Here is a 25,509-nt window from a genome sequence, read left to right as displayed (position 1 = left end):
CTGATTTTTAATAATAGGGTATTTTTCTAACGTCTGAGGGTGAGGTGGGTAATGGAGAGCAAGCGGATTGAAGTTCAGGTGGGTAGAGTGTTCAGTTTTAAATCACGGGTAGGTAAAGTGAAAACGGGCCAAACCATAGGTGGGTTTATTGTAATTTCCCCTTAAAAATAATTAAAAGGAAATTTAAATCTCATAGGCCGATATTATTTGAAGAAGAGAATTACAAGTTGAATTCTTAAAGTTACACTAGGTATGCATTGAGTTGGATAAGACCATGATCAACTTATACATGATGTTACTCTTTGCAATGTTAATCGGATGTTATTTACTACTAGTTACAAAAAATTATATTATGTGTATAATTTTAATGTTAAAAAAATCTTGAAATTTAAATATTTTACAATAAAATAGTTATTGATTTAGTACCATATTGATATTTTGAAAGTATAAAGGGTACAAGTAAATAATATAATCCAATAATTAATTTTTCAAAATATTCCTTTAATGAAGAGTTATAATGAAGAGTTATAGATTAATGCAAAAGTCCATAGAGTTACAAAGTCATCCTTTTCATAACATACAGTCATACAGATAAAGCCAAAGTCATCATTTTAAATACAGAAAGAGAAAATATACATTGGTAACATTTACTTAGATACCTTACTTTCTCGGCAAAATGATAAGCTTTACATGACACTTTTACCCAAAGGGAAAAAAAAAAAAAGAAAAGAAAAAAGAGTACATTAATTGAGAAAACAAAAATTTCTATGTAATTTTTTCAAAGATGTTGCGCTTGCTGCGTGTAACAAGTTTATCCATTAATCCACAACCATAATTATTAAATCTGAACCAAATGTTAATCTGGTATGAGAGCCAAGTCATTGGATCACTTGTTCAACTAGTAGGTAACTGGTTGAGCCACATGGTTAAATAAATATAAAAATTTGTTTCAAAAGTCATAAAATAAGTAGGAAAATGAAAAGAAAAAAAAATACCTAAATTACTAATTAATTAAAATTAAGTAATAAAAAATGTGACCTAATATAATTCAAACTCAAGATTTCACAAGTAACAACACTAAAAAATATATAATAAAAGGATGTCATAAAATCGTAGCCAAGACTTTTACTAAATAATATCTTATTACATTATATTTCTTAAAACTCTAGGAATAAGAATATATCTGAAACTGAAACTCTAAAGTCACGTTCTATGCATATTCCATATCTCACTCATTACTCTAAGCCAAGAATTACAATCTAACCCAAAACTTAAAACTCTATTTTTATTGAAATGTCAAGTACCAACCTCATTATAAATCTTTTTTTGTCATTACACTTCATATTTAGAAAATAGAATTACTACATTGAATCCATAAAGGTAATTTCATTCAAAACTATACAATCGAATGGGTCACAACAACCTGTTCGGATTGTGAAAAAACTGTTGGGTTTTATTGTAATTTTACTTGGTCAATTGTATAAGTGGTCCAACTAAACGACTGGACTAACTTAGGTACCGGTTATCGAGTTATTGGTCCAACTGGCCTAGTCGGGTATATGGTAATATACATATCAGAAAATATGAAAAAAAAAATCTATGCAAAATTATGAGCTGCAGAAAATAAGTCGTGCCCATATATTTCCTCAAATCTTAGGCCTAGTGCCTCACCAAATGTTACTGCATTTAGGTTTTAGAATCAAGCATTTCTCAAAAAAAAAAAAAAAAGGGTTTTAGAATCAAGCTTTCGAAATAACATGTGAGTTTTTTTTTTTAATGGTTTTTAACTACCAGGCGTACAACTCGAGGGATTTTATAGGTTTTGGAATGGACATGTGATAAAGAAAAATATAATAAATTAAGGGATTTTTTTTTAAAGATAAATAATTAAGAAAAGTATCTATTTAAAAATAATGTGTACATTTGTGTTGGTGGATTCTAAACCTATCAAATGAATATCTTCTATATATTGCACTGGTGTAACTTTTGCTTAATGTCATATCATATAATTGCTTCTTGAATTAATTTAGAATTAAAAAGATTATAATTTTAAAATAGTCAGTCGGGTTATGGGTCCACTGATTTGTACTTCGGGTCAAAATTTGGATTCGCAATGGGTCCAGATTTATCAATTTTATAGGTTAGTGACTAATAAACGAATATGACAGACACAAAAAGGATAAATAAAAAATGCTATTAAGAAACAATTTGGACCAGCATTTATATAATAAAAAGTAATGTTTATTATACACAAACTTGTACACACATGTCCTTACACACTTTATTTTGAATTGAAATTGTGAGATAAAAACAATTTCTAACTCACAATTTCAAATTCAAAATAAAGTGTGTATGGATGCACGTATAATAGCTTTTTACCCTATAATAAATCCAAACATGATATATCAACACTTTAATACATATAAAAGAGACCTAGTTTCGCACATGCCACCTGTAATAGCATATAAGCAATATATTAAAATGACATGATAATCTCTACCAACTTATTTAAGGAACTGTTGCAAGAACCACCTTCTTTAATGCAAAGTTCAATTTTCTCCTTCAAATTCTTGGCTCTTTCCCTCATAGCTTCCCCTTCTTTATCTGCCATTAGTATTGTTATAGCTTTCTCAATCTCACAACTCACCAACTCATTCTCCAATTCCAAGCCCACCTTCCATACATGGCTCACATACCTTGCATTTACTCTCTGGTCTCCAAAACATGGTTTGCATATCATTGGAATCCCTTCACAAATGCTTTCAAGGGTGGAATTCCAACCACAATGGCTCAAAAACCCTCCAACTGCAGTATGCGCCAAAACTTCCTTCTGTGGTGCCCAGTTCACAATGCAACCTCTCTCTCCAACAGTTTCTTTGTAAAATTGAGACAGTACTTTGTTTCTTTTACCGTTAGTACTTGAGTCCGGCCGAACCACCCACAAGAAAGGTTTCTGGCTATTGGCAAGTCCCCATGCCATTTCAGCTAACTCTTTTTCATTCATGGATGCTATGCTTCCTAAGCTTACGTATATGACTGAGTTTTTAGTTTGCTTCCCTAGCCATGCCATGCAGTTAGTGTCTTCTTTCAATAAGCTACTAGAGGGTGAGGCTGGACCAAGTTTGTGCATAGGACCAATAGGGAGGTTTGGAACTTGGCATTGTTGTTGGATACATGCCAATGATGATCGTTCAAGGCAGTCCATGGTATTCCAAATGACTGCTGATGAAGATGTCCTCATTTTGTAGATATCATTAACTACCTGTGAAAAATTTTCGAGATTTCTATTCAAGGGAAAGGGTAGATCCTTAAACCTGAGTGGATGAAGGTTAGGAACAAGGTCCTGTGAGACAAAATCTGTAATCCAAATTAAGATTAGTTAGTTTTATTGATTACATATGGGCTATGATGACTTTATGGTAAACATAGTCATTTTAGATATATATCAGGGCTGAATTTGCCAAACATAAGCATGTACTTGTACGTAACCTAGTCCTACTAGGATTAGATTACTAGGTTACCTTATTATTTAATAAATAAATGATCAAATTTTTTCAGATTTATGTGTAAATAATAAATACCTTTTTATTTTTATTTTGGTTTTTGATTGCAAAACTCTGTTAGCTCAAGACTTGACTGTCCACCTACGTCATGTGAACTGTAGAGCGAGTTAATTTGCTAATGGACTAGTGAAGAGGGGACGAGAGTTCAGCGTTGAAGAATTTGAGAAATGCCCATCTTTAATGTATAATGAATATGTATGGGACCTTATGCAATTGGGTTCCCCTAGAGAGCATAGTTCTCAGAACCGGACCGGACTAGGAGGTCATACCGTGAAAATCGAAAATCGAGATGAAAACCGATTTTTTAAGCATAAAGAACCGGGCAAATGTGGCAATTCCATGAACCCCTAAAACTGGGGTTGGACCACACGAACTAGTGGCAAGAACCGTGCGGTCCAACCCCTTAGAATTTTTTTTTAATTTTTTTATTTATTTTATTTTATAAAAACAACTTAACACAATTTTATTCTACTTAATTAAATTATCCATCTCTTACAAGGAATAAAAAAAATTATAATGAAAATCCTTCAAAGATATTCAACTTCAAAAATTAATCATAAATTTTAACATTTTCATGGTTATTATTTTATTTTATTAACTTTCATATTTAATTATTAAATATATGCTTGAAAATTATCAAATTTCCCTCACATATATAGATATATTAGTCAATTTTGCTAGTTTTATAAATTTAATATCTATATTTAGGCTTTAATTCATTATTAAATTAATTATGACATCATCATGGTTCGACTTCGGTTCGACCTCGGTTCGACCTCAAAAACCTTGAACCTCTCCCTTTTACAGTTCAATGATTGGTCCGGGTCTGAAAACCTTGCTAGAGAGTGCCAATGGGTTGCTAATTTTGATTTTGTGCTCTTATAAATAAATAATACCCTTTTTCTATTAAAAAAAATAATGAAGTTTGCATCATGATCATGATTCTATTGTTATAGTTTCTCCACACACACACACACAAAGAAAAAGAAAAAGAAAAAAGATTCTAGTGTTATCATTAGGAAAATATTAAAACCATTACAAATCTAAAATAAACTTAGAATCTAATGAGATAATAAATGTTATTGATGCTACATCAAATTAAAGAATTTATGTAATAATTTTTTTTTTATTTGTAGTATCACTCTTATCATTATGATATGTAAGGGTTAGTATATCATGTATTTGATTTTTTTTTTTTTCCCCATTTTTAACTTTGATTGTTTTTATTAAAAAAGTTAAATCAATACATGACAACATATGATTGATATAACATAAAATGGAACAAAAAGTAGGAATGTACATAAATATCCTCCGATACTTGCCTAGATTCTCTCATACATTGCTAACTAATCAAGTTATCATGTCCATTATGACTTATGAACCATTTGATTTCTCTTGAATCATGGTAAAGGTTTTTTTGTGTAGCTAAAATACAAAGTTGACTTTCTAAATTTTTTCAGATTTCATTTCAGTTCTCTAACTTTGCTTCAAATTTCATTTTAGCCTTTTTTTTCTAATAAAAATATTGTAAAGTTTTTAAAGGAACTTAAAAAGGAAAAATATATCAAATAAAAAAGAAATCTAACTTACATCGCACACATGCATCCACCTCTCATATGGGGGTATCGATGTAATACAACCTCAAAAAACTGAGGCCATGTATACTATAGTATGAGTAATGCTACAGACACACTATCAAGGTTTTCAGACCTGGACCGTTCATTTAACCGTAAAAGAGAGAGGTTCAAGATTTTTGAGGTCGAACCGAGATCGAATCGGGGTCGAACCGTGATGACATCATAATTAATTTAATAATTATTTTAAATATATATAAAAATATTAAATTAGTTAAAAATAGAAAAATTAACTAAAATAGTCCAATTAAAACTATAAATCCATATTTTAACTATGTCTAATATATCCATCTATATCCCAAATATGAAATATCTATCCAATAATAATAATAACCATTTTTTTTATAAAAAGAAAATCAAAAGCATCAAATTGTCTTTCTAATTTCCACTTTCCAATGCCAATGTGGCCAGCTGTCTAGCTCATATTCACAAACCTAAAAAAGCACTAGAAACAAAAGTAAATGAAATTAAAGGAAGAGATAAAAAATCAATACAAACAAAAGCAGATGAAGAAAGAATTGTTATGTTATATCCATAATATTTTTCGCAATATTTCCACAAGAATCACATCAAAATCTTATATAGAAAGTTGTTACTAGTTCTAATTTGAACCCACCACTGAAATTATTTTTTTACTCACCAATATTAGCTAATAACAATCTATTACTTAAAATTTATTGTGAAAATATTGTTGTAACATTTCTTAATGGCCATTTCTTAATATTAAATACCACATGTTTGAATATAAAAAAAACCACACGATTACATAAAAATAATAATAATAATAAAACTAAAGGATAAAAACCACCACACATTTTCATACGGACCCAATTTATTACTCAACTCTCAACCTCACATTTACTTCACAGTTATCACATTCACATATTCACATCAGAGAAAAGAGAATAGAGAGAGAGGAGAATCTGAAGCGTCCCTGGAGATCGAGCTGCATAGATCGAAGGCCAGCGGAGATCGAGGTCACCGAAAGGACAAAGCTGGTAGAGATCAGCGTTCACCATGCAGCACTACCTCATCCGCCGCCCCACTAGATTGGGTTAGATCGGCTTTCATATTTACTTGTTCTGATTCAACTTTATTGTAAGAATTGGATTTTGTTTTGTGTTTTGTGTTTGGATTATGTGAGACTTATTTTGAGAGTGAAGCAAAGAGACTGTAACAAAGATCAAAAGTTTTCTAGGTCAGATTAGACATTTTTTGATTTCTTTTTTACTTTTATTCAAATTCTTTACTAGTGGATATTTTTTTTCGGACCAAAAATAGTAAATATTCCAGTATGGTGCCATTTAAGGCTTTAATTTTTTTTTTTTTTTTTAAAGGGACCTATGAGAACCACAAGAATCGTTCACGGTTCTCAGAACCATGAGATCCGACTGTGGTTCGCACGGGTCCCTGCTTTTTTCCCATAGAGCGGTTTTTGAGGTTAAAAGAACTGCAAAAATGAACTATTCGAGGTTTTTCCGGTCAAACCGTACGGTCCAGTCTAGGTTTCAAAACCTTGCATACTATTTTACAACATTTTTACAAACTATTGATGTGGCAAATTCTTATTAGTTCTAATATGGGCCCCATAACTAACATCACATTTTATTTACCAATAATTATTTGGAAAATACTAAAGCAACATCAGCATTTTGTAAAAATATTGTAAAATAATTTGTGTCTGTAGCATTACTCAATATAGTATATTACACATACCTTGGAAGGAAGCAAGACCTTCTACCTTGAGTTGGGCAAGGGTGGTGCGAGCTAGAAGAGTGGTAGCGCTGGTGGTACGTAAAATGATAGTTGGAAGCTTCAGAAAATTAGCCACGGCATCAGTGAAGTACATGAGTTCATCATAGATGATGCAAAAGATATCGTCGTGTGAGCCTTGTCGTCCTATCATTATTTGAGACAAGTATTCCTGCAAATGTGATTTGCAGTTGACATTTAGCTTTTGTATAAGACTTACTATATCCCCGGATGAGATATCCTCGGCAGATAAGCCATCCGGTATTGGATTGAACTTGAAATTGGGATGGTTGGAAGGATTAGGAGAATTAAACTGAGTGTGAACAATGGTGATGGAGAATCCCTTGGAGTGAAGGATGGTGCCTAGTTGAAGCATGGGATTTATGTGACCTTGGAATGGACATGGCAGTAGAACCAACCGGCCACATCTCTGTCCGTTCTTTTCCATCTCTCTCTCTCTCTCTCTCTGTGTTATGCACGAAGGGAGGTTCAGCTAATTGAACTGTTTGTTTGTTACTTGCTTTGGCTATCTCTTTAAGCTTTATTTATAAACCAAAAGCATATTGCATAACATAAGAAACACATGTACAATAATAGTAGCATCTGTCAGAATTCAGGTCCTATATATTGATTGCGGAAATGTGGAATTGTATGAGTAATGCCTACTACTTTAACACCTAACTCATAAGCACCAGCCATTCCTTGCAAATTATATCAGTTATAAATGAAAATTGTCAGATGTGAAGTTACAGTGTCGGCATCCAATTAGTGAGATTAGTTGGATTTCCTTCTATGGTTAGGCAAAATTGTAACGAGTATAAAGATTTGGGGATGAAACACGTGATTTACAATTGGCATGTTGAAGTTGATACTCGGAAGGTCTGTTGGAATGGCTTGAATTGAAATTTCGGTGGATGGACATTACAACTAAACATTAAATGTTGTTTTCGGTGGATTGATATTACAAGTAAACATTAAATGCAGGGCTGCTGAATAATAGATGCAATTGATGCAATCGCCTTAGGCCTCTAAATAAAAAATAAAAAAAGTCCCCCACTTAACTTGTACTATATATATAATATTTATCTATATATTTTAATTACAAAAAATTTTTAAATATTTTTATTGGTCAATAAAATGTATTAAAAAGACCACATTGTATCCTAAAATGTAGAATACTGCACAATAACAGTGCATACAACTTGATAGGACAAGACTGTACAATGTTATGTGCATTGTGCAGTCTTGTCCACAAGCCCCAACAAACACTGTGCAATCTTGTCCACAAACCCCAACAAACATTGTGTAGTCTTGTCCACAAGTCTTAACCCATCATAAGGCCTAAACTAAGCTGGCCCCCACACAGCCTCACACTAATTAATAAGTTATCACATTCTTTTTTTTTAATGCAAACTCTTACTTTATTAATTATTATAAATTATCACACCAATTAATAATTTGATGTATATTATATCAACTCATTTGTATTATAATGATAATAATTTATTGAACCATATAATAAACTAATTTTTATTTGTGTAGATTTAGACTATGAAGTTCTAAAAAATCCACTTAAAATTTTTGCAGGCCCCCAAAATTGTTGAGCCGGCCCTCATTAAATGTTGTTGTTGTCTTGCATGGGTTGTCAAAAAACAAGGAAAAATCAATGTCGGATTTTTCTTTGTAGCCAAGATGGATAACTTCATTGGCAATAAATGCTTGCTATTTTCTTTGACAAAGTAAGTTTCACGTGTTGAAACTATTGGCGTTTCGGTGGAATATTTAGTTATAAATAGATGGTGAGTTTGAGAGAAAGAAGTAAGAGAGCTCCTACGTGAGATAGTAAAAAGAAATAGATACTTCTGTGCAAAGAATTTTTAATACCAGAGATAATACAATTTTAAATATATGGATTTTACAAATATATGTGTTACTAATAACAATAAATAATTAAGATACGAAAATGCTAGAGATAATACAACTTTGTAAGCCTCATGTTGTAAAATTTATAATATTCTTAACATCATTCATTCAAATACTTTTTTATAATCTTCTTGAAGTGTCACTAATCATTTTCATTGCTACATCATTTGTAAGTTTTTTTAAAGTAAAATTTGTTATAACTTTAGCATTTAAAAAAAAAAAAAAAAGCATATTGTAAAATAAAAAGAATAGATTTTTGTTATAATAAATTTATGATATTAAACACTAGTTAATTATTATTTAAGTAATAACAAAAAAGGCCACATTTAAATATATTGTCTTAGGCCTCCAAATTTGTTGAGCTGCCCCTGCTTCTCTGTGTGTGCACCAAAAATAGGAAGCTAGAGTGTCCTATAACTCTTGTCCAAATATAACAGGGTGTTCTCTATTTATTTGTGAGAGAACCAAAGGCATATTTCGAGTTTGGGTTTGAGTGAGAGTGTTTTCAAGTTATTGTTGTAATCTCCAAAATTATAGTAAAACTTTATTTTGTCACCTCCTGTGAATGTAGGCGTATTGTTGAACCACATAAATTTCTTTTATCATATTTTCTCTTCTCTATTCGTCAATCTTATGTAAACAGATTATTTCACAATTTTCACGCCAAGGCCCCAAATAAAAATAGGCCAAGAGAACTGCAATGAAGTTTCGATTAGCATAAAAAAAATAAAAAATAAAACGGCGGTGAAGTTTTTCTTCTGTTGGTTTACTGGCGAGTTTGAGTTTCTTCTCTAAATTTGATTATAAGTTGGTTGTATCGGTTTTTTTAAAATCAAGACACCCATCTTGTTGTATGGACATCGAGGCACTACATTTATGGTAGCTTTGCGCAACAAAATGGGGATTGTCCAATATAATTATTCTTTGGCCACATGATTCTTTACATTCCTTACCACAGCTTCCTTTTGGTAGCAGCTAGTAAATCACTAAATTTGTTATATTCAAACAGATTTGATGGGTAGAGCTGAGATGCTCTTTGTCGTTTGTAATTAATTTGAACTGTAATTATTATATTCATTTTATAGGCACTTGAAAGTATTGGAAAAATAATTGATTGTATCGCATACAAAATGTACGCAGCGAAAAATTAACGGATCTACTTTACTCACAATTAATAATATGTACTATGTAAGTTTTAGAATTTAAAAACAAGAAAGCATACATTGGTGTGGTGAAATTCAAAAATAGAAGATTAGAAGTACTTGGGAACATTTTTAATCTTCACTCCAATTCCACTTAATGCCCAAGAAGTGTGGTCTCTCAATCAATTTCCAAGGGAGAATAAGAGAGTGACTAACACTCACATACAAAACATTTCATTCTCATACAAAATTCTGTATGTTTTTCTCCTTATATTTAACTGATTATCTAATTGGACTAACCTTTTGGGTTATTCCAATTAGGAAAAGGTTAGTCCAATTGGGATTTAGTATGTGGCTTGAAGTGGGACCAAAAGGGAACAAATAACACTCTAGCTCCAATGGGGCATTGGACTTTTTTGTCAACTCTTGACAAGTCCAAAGTTACCATTAATTTTATTTAATATTGCTATATAAATATAATTGCATTTTAGGTCTTATTAATAAATTATATCTCAGGACTTTATTATACATGCAACCCTTTCTTAATGGTGGTAAATGCCCAAGCTTCACCCCATCTAGGGGCCTTAGACAGGGAGATCCGCTCTCACCATATTTGTTTATTTTGGGAAGCGAAGTGCTAATGAGGCTTATTAGTAGAGAAGTGGATCATGGGCAGCTTACTGCAATAAAAGTGTCTAGTTGTGCTCCCCCCATCTCAAAATTGTGCTATGCAGATGATGTTATTTTATTTTCCAAGGCCAAGATGTCTGAACTATCTTCTCTCAAGGCTTGCCTAGAGAAATATTGCTCTTGGTCAGGGCAGAAAGTTAATGTAGAGAAATCTGGATTTTTTCCCTCTAAAGGGGTAAGCCAGCAATTCTTAAATCAAATAAAAGCTTGTTGGGGTATCAATAGGCTCCCACCCAATACGAAATACCTGGGAGTTCCTCTTTTCTTCACTTCTAGTAGATGCAAGGATCTTCTTCCAGTGAAGGAGAGATTAGAAAAAAAATTGAGCGGTTGGAAAAGTAAGAACCTATCATGGTCAGGAAGAGCCACCCTTATCAAGTCAGTTGCTCAGACCATTCCAGCCTATCATATGTCAACCATCCAATTCCCAAAAGCTCTTTGTGAGCAATTGGATGGGGTGATAAGACGGTTCTGGTGGAACCCAAAATCAAGAGAGGGACAATATTTGACCCCAATGGCGTGGTCATCCTTATGTTGGCCTCAGAAGGAAGGTGGTTTGGGCTTTAGGAAGGCGTGGGACTTCAACCAAGCCCTTCTCTCCAAATTGGCTTGGTGGACACTGTCGGAAAAAAAATGTCTTTGTGTTACGATATTAAGAGCAAAGTATAAGGTTCGATCCAACTGGTTGAACAATCAAACTGCGGGTAGCTCATCTCCCACTTGGAGAAGCATTGAAGGTACAAAACATATTATAGCTCAAAGTGCTTGCTTTCAAGTTGGCAATGGGAACTCTATTAGAACCTGGCTGGATCCGTGGATTCCTGATTTACCTTCTTTCATCCCTCGGCCAAAGGAAGGCTCTAATCCAGACATTGCACTGATTGTATCTCAACTCATTAATCCAAGTCTTAAGGGGTGGGACTATCATAAGCTCAGAAACTTATTTGATGAACAAACTGTTAAAGCTATTCAAAGAATTCCTATTTCCTTCCACCCACAAGCTGACAAGTGGATATGGACTGCCACTTCTAATGGGCAAATGTCAGTGAAATCAGCTTATTGGCTTGGCCGGAGAGAGAACCCGCCTACTAGTCAAGATGTGTCAAGGGGAGAAATTTGGAAAACCAAGATTCATGAGAGACTAAAAATGCATTTATGGAGGATTGCAGCAAATTGTCTCCCTACTAAATCCTTGTTGGCTAGATATATTAATATTAGAGATACGACCTGCTCATTTTGTGGCATGGAAGAAGAGACTTGTCTCCATCTATTTGTTATGTGCCCATTGACTAAAGCCATTTGGTTTAATAGCCATTGGGGGTTCAAGTTTGATGGTTTGGGTCTCTCTTCCTCCTCCCAATTCATTCAAACCTTAATATCTCCTCCGAATGCAGTTGGGTTGAATTCATCTATTAAGGCAGAATTTTTACTACACGGTGCAGTGATATGTGATGTGGTATGGAAGTTAAGAAACAAAGTTCAATTTGAGGGAACTTCTCCTAATTTGGAGGGTATGTTGTTAAAGATATCCAGATCTGTTGCTGAGTTCAGGAAGGTCCTTGAGTCCCCGTTGGGGTCTTCAAGTAGTAGGATCCAATCAGTTTGGTCTAAACCAGATAGGGACACTATTAAGGTCAATGTTGATGCTGCCTGCAACTCTGAGAATTCATCCATTGCGGCTGTAGCTAGAGATTGGAGAGGGGAAGTGGTGTTTGCTTGCTCTAAAAGAGTAAACACCACACTCCCTCTCCAAGCAGAGGCAGAAGCTATAATCTGGGCTCTCAACTTGGCAGCAAACTTGGATTCTGACTCCATTTTCATTGAGAGTGACTCGAAGACCTGCATTGATGCGCTGAGGTGTCCTAACCAAGAAGCTCCTTGGAGAATAAAAACCATCTGCAATGATGTTTTAGCTTTAAAATTGAATTTTTCTAATTGTAGTTTCAGTTGGGTAGCTAGAGAAGCAAATGTTGCTGCTCATGTATTAGCCAAGTGGTCTTTGTCAAACAACTACTTTGGCTCTTTTGATGTGGGGTTGGGGCCTCCTTGCTTTGTTTCTGTTATTAGAGCTGAGGCTCTTTCCTTGGCTGTGTAGTTTTTGTTGTTGGTTTAATAAATATGTTGGTTCATCAAAAAAAAAAAAAAAACCCTTTCATTAAAATATTCATAGTAATACAAAGTTATGAATGTTGACTGTCACTTTGAAGATTACTATATCTTAATCCTTGAGTATCCAATTTAGTCATTTAAGTTATTCATCATATATTTATGAAATCCAATTTCGTAAATATATACTTTAGTAACTCATTACTAAAGTGGTTGGGCCCAACACTCTGAATAACTAAACTCATTAAACTTATTTCAAGGGAATATTTTATATCTTTGTTAAGAGATTATAAATTCCATCTTAAGAATATGTGTTCCATCAACATCAAATGCGGCTGCCCAACATACTGAGGTTTTAATTGTAACTTTAGATCTCACTCCTGATATATCAAAGCAATCTACACCTCATGATCAAGTTTATTATTATCTCAGGATTTAGAGTTGATGTAAATAGAAGTCATGAGATTTATTATTCATTTGATAATCGTTAGGAGAATAATAAATCTCATAGCAATCTAATTCAATATGTCTTAACTCTTAAAACATACCAACATATTAACTAGAAGTCTCCACTTCCATGATCAAGACAAATCATCTTAGTTGATATGTTATAGTCTTCTCAGATGAAATGTCTAATTAAATCACTGACTATGAACTAAAATTCTGAGTTTACAAAGAACTTGTAGTTTATATCTTCTGTGACTAAATCACATACTATGCATTTCATGGACTAAGATTTTGTCCTATTAGTTCATTTTGAGTGTGGGAGATGAGACTGATAGGCCTTAATAGCAAGGTCTGTCAATGGTTTATTAGATGATGATGATGATGATAATAATAAATCTATAAACTTCTCAAAAAATAATTAAGGAATTCAAGTTTTTTTTTTTTCATTTTTCATTTTATTTTATTTTTTTATTATTTTTTGCATAAGCATTCGCCCATTAGCAAGGGGTATGGTCAACATTACTATCTCATACATGCCATTTATCAAGGGCAGGCCTGCCTTAACCTTGCGTGCCTGTACTCTTAATTGCATTATGTGGTTAACTATTTCTTCTGGATGAAAAGCAATAAGATTGACTTGTTGGACTACGTATATACTGTTGAGAAGTACCAATCATAACAGAACAGGGCTCTGCTAATGTATTAAGGTGCAATTTTTTTGTCTAAAACTCTGAGAGCTAGGTATATAATTTTTTTGACAAAAATATGCTGGTGTGTGTGCATACATTGTAACTACCATTATTGCATAGTGTATGCATCTAGCAATGTTGGCAGTAAATTCACGAGCTTGCTTGCATACATGCATTCACAGCTATATTTTTTTTATTTGCTCTGTCTTCACAAGTATTTCAGTTTTAAATTTTTTTTGGGTTTAAACTGTGCCCGATACACCATGTTACCAAATTTAACAATTGATCTTTGTCAACGGCATTTTCCCCACGAAAGTAGCACCTGGCATCATTCAACCTTTTCAAGTTTTTTGTGTCATGTCCAAGGTTAATCCCATGTACTTAATCCCAGCTCAAATAAACTTTAATCAATGAGATATCTATACCTTGTTAAGCTACATCTTTATTCTATTTTGTGTATTTTATCTATTGTATTATATAATGTCTCAAACTCTACGTTGATTTTTTTTTTTTTTTTTTTTAATTATGCAGGCTTTTCCACTGGATTTAGTACTCTTTTCCGGTTGAGGACAACTTAGGGAATGTCCCTCATTGAAGATTCTTTAAAAATTTTTATCCAACTTTAGATGGAATGGAATTGGGTAAAGCTCAGGAATAGAGCTCTTCTTGAGTATAGACAAGGAATTAAAGACTTCCTTGACTTTACATTTGAGCATACAACAATGGGGGATCAAATTTATTGTTTGTGCAAGAAATGCAATAACTACCTTGCAAAGACCAGAGATGACTGTGAGGCTGATTTGCTTACGACTATTATTCTCCCAAGTTATACTCATTGTTTTAGATATGGTAAGGAGAGACATTTTCAAACATGTGATAGTTTGGATAGTGATGATGAGTCAGACGGGCATGGCTTGAGTGAGGTGGTAGAAGATTATTGTGTAGCATTTAAAACAGCTAGTTGTGTAGCTGGATATTCGAGTGGCGAAGGTACTCCTGAAGAGCCTAATGATGAAGCAGCTAACTTTTTTCTAAAACTAGGGGATAACGAGTAGAAACTTTTTCATGATTGCAAGTATACAAAACTGTCTTTCATTGTGAAGTTACTTCATATTAAATGCCTTAGTGGTTGGACAAACAAATCGGTTACTTTGTTGCTTCAATTGTTGAATGATGCGCTTTCTAAAGTTATTGTAGAGTTGCCAAATTCATTATATGCGGCAAAGAAGATGATTCGGGATTTGGGTCTTGATTATGTGAAGATAGATGCTTGTGGAAAAAATTGTATGTTGTATTGGAAGGAAAATTCCAACAGAAGTGAGTGTTAAGTTTGTATGTTATATTGAAAGTTATGTTCTTGACTTATCTAAATAGTTTCATGTTCATTTGTTTTATATTGTGTATTTATGTATATGTTTGATTTATATAGTAATATGCATGTATTGACTAAATTAATTAAATATGCATATGATGAATAGTGTTAAAATATATTGGATTGATCAAAGCAAGGACTTCAATTAATAGCAAACGGAGGTAGCAATGGAGGAGTTGGCACAAGTGGTGCTAATGGAAGTAGAAATGATCTAGCTCATCATGGTAAGTTTTAAATTATACTTTCAAGTTTTTTAATATTGTATTGAAGATACTATTCAAGTAAGTTGAAGTGATCTTTATGTTTATTTTTCTCACCATAGGGAAGAAAGAACGAGCAAGGGCCCACTCGGAATCTTAAATTGGCCAAAGAGTTCAAGGAAGGGGAAAAATATGAGATTGATTGGTTGAATGGAAGACCTATAGGTCCTCATGCTCGTGATTTAATAAATGAATGTACACAACTTGTTAGGGGATAACAAAATGTACCTCTAAAGTTAACAGATTGCAAAAAAGTGCCCTATATCAACAAAATGAAGCTTTTGGATAAAGTATTGGTAAGTAGTATAATAAAATCTAGTAGCAGCTTCTATGATTTTTATGATATTCTTATTTGTGTATTTATGTTTCATTCTCTTGTAGGAGTACTTCAAAGTTAAGGGTCAAGAGCAAAAGGTTTGGCGACAAATGGGTAGTTCTTACTCAAATTATCGTGACTCCCTAAAAAAAAAGTGGTTTAAGCCATATGGTGAAGCAACAGAAGAGGCACGAGCAAATGATCCATCCAGACTAGAGAAGGATGATTGGAATTGTCTTGTGGATTTGTGGAGCAAGCAAGATTATATGGTACCATTACAAAGAATTTATTATCAAATTTATTCTTAACTATTGTCTTATGGATTTGTTGGTTTATGGGATTGATTTATCATTCTTAAATGTAGGACATGTTTTTGAAAAACAAGGAATATCAAGGAAAAAATGATATTATCCACACTTCTGGTTCAAAAAGTTTCCAACAACGTAGTGCGGAAAAGGTATATGGCAATGATATTATAATCTTAGATCACTGCGAAACAATTGTATCATTCACCTTATATATACTTGTCAAGAAGTGGGCCTTTGCTTGGTTATAAATGATGAAACATCACCCCAAAAACCAAATGCATCTAGCTTTGTTTACATTTTACATAACCCTTATCATGTCTCATTGTCACTGCTACTTGTCCTACACCTTTTGATTGGGATATATCAAATATCTTCATGGATTGAACTAGCATAGTTTGACTCTAATGTCTGTACCAAGAAGACTAGTATAAAACAAATATACTTACAGAGTTGTTTGAGTTTCTGGAGAAGAAATAGAGTCTGATTGGTGTTAAATAAGTAGCCTAATTCCTTACAGAGAAAATTTTATGTTTCCCACGAGAACATGCCTTTAATCTGTGTGATTGCGACATGTTTCTTGATTTTGTTTTTCTATCTATTACTATCACTATTAGAATGGTAATTACTATGTTAAATTAGTTAATACTTTTTATGTTTATGTTTTGGTTGTGACTACAACATGCTTCCTCGCATTATTCATCTTCAATACTTAATTACCATATGCTTTCTATTTGTTTTGTCAAATGGTAGAAAAAGAAGACAGGCTATAACCCTAGTAGAATCAAATTATTTGACATCATCCATGTGCAAGCTAATGGGCAAGCAATAAATTAACCAACACAAGATGCATTGGTATTCTTCTAATTACATTAATATAGCTAGTATATTTTTATGTGGTTTTGTTGCAAGTTATATTGTTACTTTTCTTTTTAGATGGCATTGAGGAATCTTACTACACAAGTGAATGAGGGGACATTGCAAATATCTTAAGACCAAATGTTTGTGGAGGTGTTTGGACCTGAGCGTCATGGACGAGTTCGTGGCTATGGGGCTAGAGTCACTCCTACCAAGTTATGGGGTTCCTCCTCATCTAGAATGCATGATCTTAAGAAGCGACTCCAAGAATCTGAACACAAACATTTAGAATATGAACACAAACGTTTAGAGGCTGATGCAGAGTTGAAAGAGGAAGTAAAGCACCTCAAAAGCATGCTCGAACTACAAGCTATTCAAATGGAAAAACAAAGAAGACATTTTGAGGAACAACAAGCTAGTCAAATGGCAAAACATAGAGCACATTATGACAATATGATGGTGCAAATGTTGAGTTATATCACCTCGCAACCATCTCAATCTAGTAGTGATCACTAAGATATGAAGATCAACTCAAGCTTTGGTGTTTTTGAACTAGATTTTCACCAAGCATGAGTGCTTTTTAATGCTTTTTTTTTTTTTTTTTTAGTTGTTTGGATTTGAATATGAAGCTAATTGGATTTGTTTATTGCTTCAATTTGTTTACTCCTACCATGATAAGGAGTTGTTTTTGCCTTGTGTTGTTGAATCTTAAATGGTTAACCATTGCAACTGAGAGAAAAGTCAAGGTGTAGATACTCGATTTTGCACCCATGATTTAATCAAGGAGAATGACTAGAATGACCATCCATGTACCCAAAAATCATGATTGCATTACATGCATTAATTTTTTCATTGCATATCATAAAAATGATCTCGAGTTTCTAACGGTCATGACAGTATGCCCGGTTTTCAAATCGAACCGTCGGATTGAAAGATATCACATGATCAAGTTTACACGGTCAGTATGCATTGTGTATAGGTAGAGTCAACCACGCATGATTAATTTAAATTAATTGTGATTGGTTAAATAATTAAAATTAATTAAATAATTTTGTGATTGGTTGATAGTTAGTGTCTAAAATAAGATTACTTGCATGGGATTAAAGGGGATAGTTGGATAACAATAAAATTGTGGATAATCTAGACTTTATCAAAATTTATTTTAGATTATTTGTCTACAACATAATTGTTGCTGAAAAGATTGAATTATCTAGAATAGAGTTAAAATTTTAGAATATGGATTAAAAAACACGTCTAAGTGCAAGTTCCGGCTCAAGAAAACCTAAAAAAGGAGTCCAAAACGCACTCAAACATGAAAGCGCAATTGACATCCAAAAGGCACTTTTGGTGCCGATCGGCACTTTTGGAGTGCCAAACAACACTTTCAAAGTGCCAAAGGGCACACATTAGGGTTTTGGCCTGACGGTCTTCGGGTGACGTTAAAACACATCCTTTTCGACTTTTTAATAGAAGGAAGTGTCCCGGTTCGTATCCTAATCATCTAAGCTATTTTTTCGAGTCTCCCAGCCTCTATAGATAGAGACTGCATCTCAAAATTCAGCACACTTTTTCACGCTCCCAAATTTTTTATATTTCTGACTCCCTTTTCTGATATTCTCTCTCTTACGTTAAAGAGATTATGGAGGCTTTAGTCTTAAGAATTTCTTTTTTGTAAGCAGGGATTTTTAGGTTTCAACGACAATTGCATAAATTTCTTTGAACCTTAAAATATTCTCTTGAGAAAAAAAGAGTATGTCCATGCAAGAGGTAGCTTTTCTTTACTTCTTCTTTTATTTCTTTTAATTTTGTGATGCATGAATAAATATGTGTTTAGTTTGATTTCCAATGTTCATCTCATATGTTGTCAATATTTTCTTTATTAGAACATGTTTATGATGCTTTTATTGTTGAGATCTATTTTTTTATTTCAAAAATCTGCTTGTTATCATATCTTTTCTTAATCAAAAAACTGATTTGCATCTTCCTTAAATGTATATCTAAATTTTTCTCAATAAAAAAACTGATTTGCATCTTCCTTAGATGCAGATCTGAATATTCCTCAATATTTATCAAATCAAAAATTTATTTGCATCTTCCTTAGATGTAGATTTGAATCTTTCTCAATCAAAAAACTGGTTTGTATCTTTTTTAGATACAAATCTGAATTTTCTTATTTAAAAAACTGATTTACATTTTCTTTAGATGTAGATCTAATTTTTTAGCATAGCAGATTTTGAAATAAAAAAAAAGGGATCATGAATTTTTTTTAGTGCACGTAGCATAGATTTATTTCATGAATATAGTCCTCTTCTCAAAAAATCTTTTTCTTATTTTTCTTTACACATATAAAAACAAATCTGATTTTTTTTTTTTTCAATATACAAATTTGATTTTTTTTTTTTTTTTATCACAAGACAGATCTGATTTTTCTTTCACCGAAAAACCATTTTTTTTTTTTAATTTCTAAACAATAGTTCTGATATTTTTTAAAACCAAAAGACTTTGATTTATTTAATAAATGCAGATCTAAATTTTTCTCTCCAAAAACTATTTTTTTCTACACATAAAAAACAAATCTTATTTTTCTAAACCAACATCAATTTTTATCACAACACAAATCTGAATTTTTAATAAAGAAGAGGATGCATTCATAAATAAACTTATGTGATTTAGTTTTGTCCATGTGTGCAACATATCATTCATGTCATGCATAAAGGAGTACATTGGTTACAAGAGTCTAGAAGGTAGACTCTGTTAGAGCAGAATGGGTGTCTAACACCTTCTCATTCTGTAACCTAGCCTCCGAATTTAGTGTCTTTGGATAGGTAGACCTAGGCTTTATCTTTGTTTTTTTTTTATTATTATTATAGGTAGATTGTAACTAGGACAAAAAGCCATGTAATTATTTGGTAGTTTGTAACTAGGACCCAAAACCATGTAATACTCAATTTATCAAACATGTATTCTTTTTTATTCATTCAATGAGAATGGAACAATATAGTCATGTATTTCGTATTTAGTTTTTTTTTTCTTTTTTTTTTGTATAAAAAAAAATAAATGGCGACTCCACATCACTTACCCAAAAAGAGAGGTGTCTTTCAAAGCACCCAAAAATCTCTTTTTTGAGAGCCACTTTTGCAATCTCTCACAGTGGTGACTCCACTGGAGAAGTCAAGGGCTAAGCTTCGTATTAGACTTAAGTGACCAAATATTTACCCTAATTTTGTATGGTCTTGCATGATATTGTTGTTTGTTTGTTTATTCATGTTTGTTGAGATGTTGTATGATACTTTGTTGTATGATATTTTGTTATGTGTATTGTTTCTTAAAAGGTTTCCCTAACTATCATAGTATATGCCATCAAAACAATATGTATGCACCCCTTTCAACAACCTGTGGTGGTAGTAACCATGGATCGCTAGTCTTCATTAGATTCGGGTACCCAGTGGTGAACTCACCAACTCATAGCCTAAAGTCACTAGATCATTTCATGTTGATTGTAAAGGACAGACCATGCCATTTGGACCAATGCAATGTTCACTACATTACAAGTTAGGAAGTGTAACGTCCTAGCTATGGGAAACAATGAAACAACAAACCCACCCTACAATGTAATGACTTAGAACCTACCTTTAGGCCGGTCCATGTTAAAATTGCATTGTACGTTATGTATGTTTGTTTGGTTGATTGATTGATTGATGTGGATAGGGACTTAGCTTTGATTAACCCGACCAAGCCTGTCATCAGGGGAAAATTTGGTCAAGATCTGAAGGAAGGTTGCAAAGAGAACCTAAGGCCAACACTCAAGCCAGTAGCTCTAGTTCCAAGCCTATCACTCCCATTACGAAATTGAAGCCCGTAAGCATAGAAGATACTCCGCTGCTACAACATCACAATCCCATATTTGACCTACAAGCCAGTTCAAACCACAAGAAGTTTGAACCTCCCAATACTATGGTAGAAGAGGGAGAACATCCAAGCACCAAGAAACCCATGAACACTCAAGAACTACTTAATACCATGGTAGCTAGTCAAATCTAGCTGAGGGAGAACATGAACCGTAGGGTGCAACAAATTCAGAATCTGAAGAATAACCAAAAGGAAAACAAGGATGACCATAATCCACCAAGCATGGAAAGTGAGACGAAGATCAACAAAAGAATGAACAAAATGGAAGAGATGATTAGAAGAGCTCATAAGATGGAAGACCTTATGGACTACGAATCCCTTTCACTTTTCCCTAAAGTGAGACTGCCTCCCAAGTTCAAGATACCAACCTTGGACAAGTTTGACAGGACCGGTTGGCCAAAGTCCCATTTGAAGATGTATATGAGGGCAATGCAGCCCCTAGGAGTGACAGAAGAAGTACTTGCTCAAATGTACCAAAACACTCTGACCAGAGCTGTTCTTAGGTGGTTCCTCAACCTGGATGATGCTAGAGTAAGGAGTTAGGAGGACATCTGTCGCGAGTTTCACAAGCAATACAAGTACAATAAAGAAGTGGACATAACAAGGAGAGATCTCGAGACCATTAAGCAAGAGCAGAAAGAATCCTCCTCCACTTTCATTACCAAGTGGAGAGCCAAGGCAGCACAGATGATGAATAGGCCAAGTGAAGAAGAACAGTTAGCTATGGTTGTAAAGAATTTAGTACCTGTATACCATAAGTACTTGTTTGCACAATACTTTCCTAATTTTAAAGCTTTAATTACAACTGGAACCCAAATTGAGGATGCAATAAATAATGACACTATAAAGAATGATGACCCACTAAGGTTTAAAAAGAATGTAGTATCTAATTCTAAGGCTGCAAAAATTTCTAATATCCATAACAATGATCCTTATCAATTGATTGCACCCATTGCACCCATGTAAGTATCACAATGGCCTAGACCTAGGAGGGAGTTTCATAAGTTGTATATGCCTATAAGTCAAGCGTTTGACAATCTAAAAGCAAAAGGGTTGTTTAAACCCTTAGACCCAAGACCGATACCAAACCTGTTACCCTCAAGGTTTGATGTGAATAAGAGATGGGCCTACCACCAAGGCCCTGGCCATAATACTGACAATTGTTTTGGCCTTTGTCATGCAATTCAAAACCTAATAGACAACAAGGTGATTGTGCCACCTACAAGGCCTAGCATCACTAATAATCTCTTACCCAACCACAATTTTGGGAAAGGACCAAGGATTAATTGCCTAATGACCGAAGGGGAAGTAAAGAAGACCCATCTGAACTGATTTATGACCTACCTGAATGCTTTATGATGACATGGGAAGAACTGATGGATAGGGCATCCACCACCACCAAAGGATATGATATATGGAATGAAGAAGTACCAAAACCCAAAAATTACTCAACATCCACAAATGGAGGGAGACACTTCAAACCCCAAATAAATAACCAAACACCCACAAATGAGGGGAGACACTTCAAACCCCAAGTAAATAGCCAAACACCCACAAACAGGTGGAGACACTTCAAACCCCAATTTAGTGACCCAACATCCACAAATGGGGGGAGACACTTCAAACCCCAAGATACCAATCCTAATGACCCAACAAAATTTGCCCACATCACAACCGGGGGGGAGGGGGGGAGACACTTCAAACCCCTACATTTGGAGATAGACAACCCGGTAGAAGCCTTGAATAGATCTACCCAACAAACACCTGCCGAAGAAGATGAGATCCTTAAGCAACTACAAAAGACATAAGCCAACATATCCTTATGGGGTTTGCTCATGGCCTCATACAAATACCGTGAAAACCTAGTAGACCTTCTCAACCAAATCCAAGTCCCTACAACCACCACTTCCCAAGATCTGAATCCAAGTCCATAAATAGGGAACTCACTATTTCCTATTCTAATAAGGATCTGACCAAGAAGGGGAAGCACCACAATGACCCGTTACACATCACTGTAGATGCCAAAGGGAAGAGGATACTGATGGTTTTGATAGATGATGGAAGTGTCTTAAACGTGTGTCCTTTAAAGACTAAAAGTTGCTTGGGTTTAAGCATTTAAGACTTCGTGCCTACTGATTAGCATGTGAGGGCATACGACAACAATAGAAGAGAGGTCTTGGGAACCATAACATTAGAGCTCACTATAGGATCGATGGTCAAGAAGGTGGAGTTTCAAGTCCTTAACATAGCCTCATGCTTCAATATGCTATTTGGGCAATCGTGGATCCATGACACAGAGGTCGTACCTTCCTCTTTATACCAAAAGGTTCAGTTTTCACATGAAGGAGCTATTGTGACCATATATGGTCATACTTTGACAATACCTAAGCCTATTTTCGATATTGATTCTGAGAAAAAGCTATTGACCTTGAATGGCTTTGAGATTGAGAGGTCTGGCTTTGAAAGGAGAGAAGAAAAAGTGGAGAAGATCTCGATGGACTTTGCCCCCTACAGCAACAAAAATGTGGTAGCAATGATGAGAAGAATGAATTACCTTCCGAGGATGAACTTGGGGAGAACTGTGAAGAAGCCTATTGTTCAGGTCCCGACGGTTTCTACTACCACACCACCTTTTGGGCTAGGCCATAAGCCCACTAATGATGATTTGTTGGAGATGGAGATAAGAAAGATGGCCCGAGCTAAAGCTAAAGCAAAGGGACTTCCTTATCCTCCAGAACCTCTGAAGCCCTATACTCCTAACAGGAAGTTTGTCAAAGTTGAAGAAAATCAAAGTTATTGGGGATTCCCTAAACTGAGATTTGATCCCGTGATAAGGAAAATTGACTACAACAACAAGGTTCTAGAATTGAAGAAAGAAGATACAACCTAGGTTCCTACTGATTGGGCTCAACTCACCATGACATCTGAACCAATCTTTTGATTGCTTAAGAAGGAGGTTCCTATAGTATGGAATGAAAAATGACAAGAAGCCTTTGAATAGATCAAGAATTATCTGATGAAACCATCAATATTCGTCCCACCGATACCTGAAAAGCTATTATTGTTGTATCTCACCACTACAGATACAGCAATGGGGGCTTTACTTACTCAATACCTAGAGGTGACTAAAAAGGAGAATGCAATATACTACATCAGCAAGAAGATGTTGCCTTATGAAGAAAAGTATTCACCACTAGAGAAAACATGTTTGTATGGGCAACCCACAAACTCATACATTATATGCTTGCTTACAAGGTTTTGTTGATTGCAAAAATGGATCCTATGAAGTACTTAATGGAAAAACCTGTGCAAGATGGGAAGACAGCTAAATGGGTGTTGCTTCTGTCATAATTTGATATTAAGTATGTGAAACAAAAATCTATGAAGAGGAGAGCAATTGCTGATCACTTAGCCCGTTGTTCACCAGAAGAAGCTGAAGAAATCCGAGACTTTCCAGATAAAGATATCATGGGGATTGACGTAGAATCATGGAAGATGTACTTTGATGGAGCAACAAATCAAAATGGTAGTGGTATCAGAGTTCTCTTAATTTCTCCAAAAAGGACACACATCCCATTTTCTGGCAAACTCAACTTTCCTACCACCAATAATGTCACTGAATATGAAGCTTGTATCATAGGGTTATGAGCAGCCCTAGGCCTAGGGTGAAAGAGTTAGAGGTGTACGGAGTCTCAGCCTTATTAATCTCCTAGATTCAGAATAAATGGAAGATCAAAGAAGAAAGGATGATGCCTTATCATGAATGTCTTTAGAAATGGGCATCAAAATTCAACAAGATTCAATACCAATATGTGCCAAGGATGTAGAATCAAATTACTGATGCTTTAGCAACCATGGCATCCATGATAGATGGGCCAAAAGAAGATGAAGCCAGACCAATAGTGGTGGAACAGAAAGAAGAACCAACCTATTGCATGACAATAGAAGAGGATGAGGAAAAGAATGGAGAAGGTGAATGGTATTCAAACATCCTACAATACCTTAAGGATGGCACATACCCGAAGTCTGTAGACAAGAATGATCAATTGACCATCCGGAGGTTGTCTACTAATTATATTATTTGTGGTGAAAGGCTTTACAGAAGATTATATGATGGAATTCATCTCATTTGTGTAACCGCCAAGGAAGCATAGCAAATAATTGAAGAGTTTCATGAGTCATGTTATGGGCCACATATGAATGCACACATGCTATCAAGGAAGATAATGAGACAAGGCTATTACTGGACTAAAATGGAAGCTGACTATGCGGCTCATGTTCGAAAATGCCATCAATGCCAAGTTCATGGAGATTTGAAGCACAAACCACCCATGCCATGACGTTACCCTAGCCATTCTCTACATTAGGGATAGACATTATTGGGAAGATTCACCCAACAACATCCAATGGCCATGAATTCATACTCGTAGCCATTGATTACTTCACTAAATAGGTAGAAGCTGCCTCATATAAGGTTCTAAATTGAAAGAAAGTTTCTTAATTCATTCAGATCAATATCATTTGCAAATATGGGTGAAATTAT

The 25,509-nt window shown here is 34.3% G+C and overlaps 1 protein-coding gene across 1 annotated transcript; it reads right to left on the bottom strand.

Moving 5' to 3' along the window:
- Positions 1 to 2,236: 2,236 nt before the first annotated feature.
- LOC115985728 (UDP-glucose iridoid glucosyltransferase-like) lies at positions 2,237 to 7,529 on the bottom strand. Its single transcript, XM_031108640.1, has 2 exons — positions 6,914 to 7,529; positions 2,237 to 3,357 (listed from the first exon to the last, which is right to left on the bottom strand). The coding sequence occupies exons 1-2, from the start codon at positions 7,395 to 7,397 to the stop codon at positions 2,477 to 2,479; spliced, it is 1,365 nt and encodes a 454-aa protein (XP_030964500.1). The 5' UTR covers positions 7,398 to 7,529; the 3' UTR covers positions 2,237 to 2,476.
- Between the last annotated feature and the right edge of the window lie 17,980 nt (positions 7,530 to 25,509).

Source organism: Quercus lobata, chromosome 1, assembly GCF_001633185.2.
Source record: "Quercus lobata isolate SW786 chromosome 1, ValleyOak3.0 Primary Assembly, whole genome shotgun sequence".
Classification (NCBI taxonomy): domain Eukaryota; kingdom Viridiplantae; phylum Streptophyta; class Magnoliopsida; order Fagales; family Fagaceae; genus Quercus; species Quercus lobata.
Note: the sequence above shows the minus strand (reverse complement) of the source record. Positions and strands in the feature narration are given on the sequence as shown.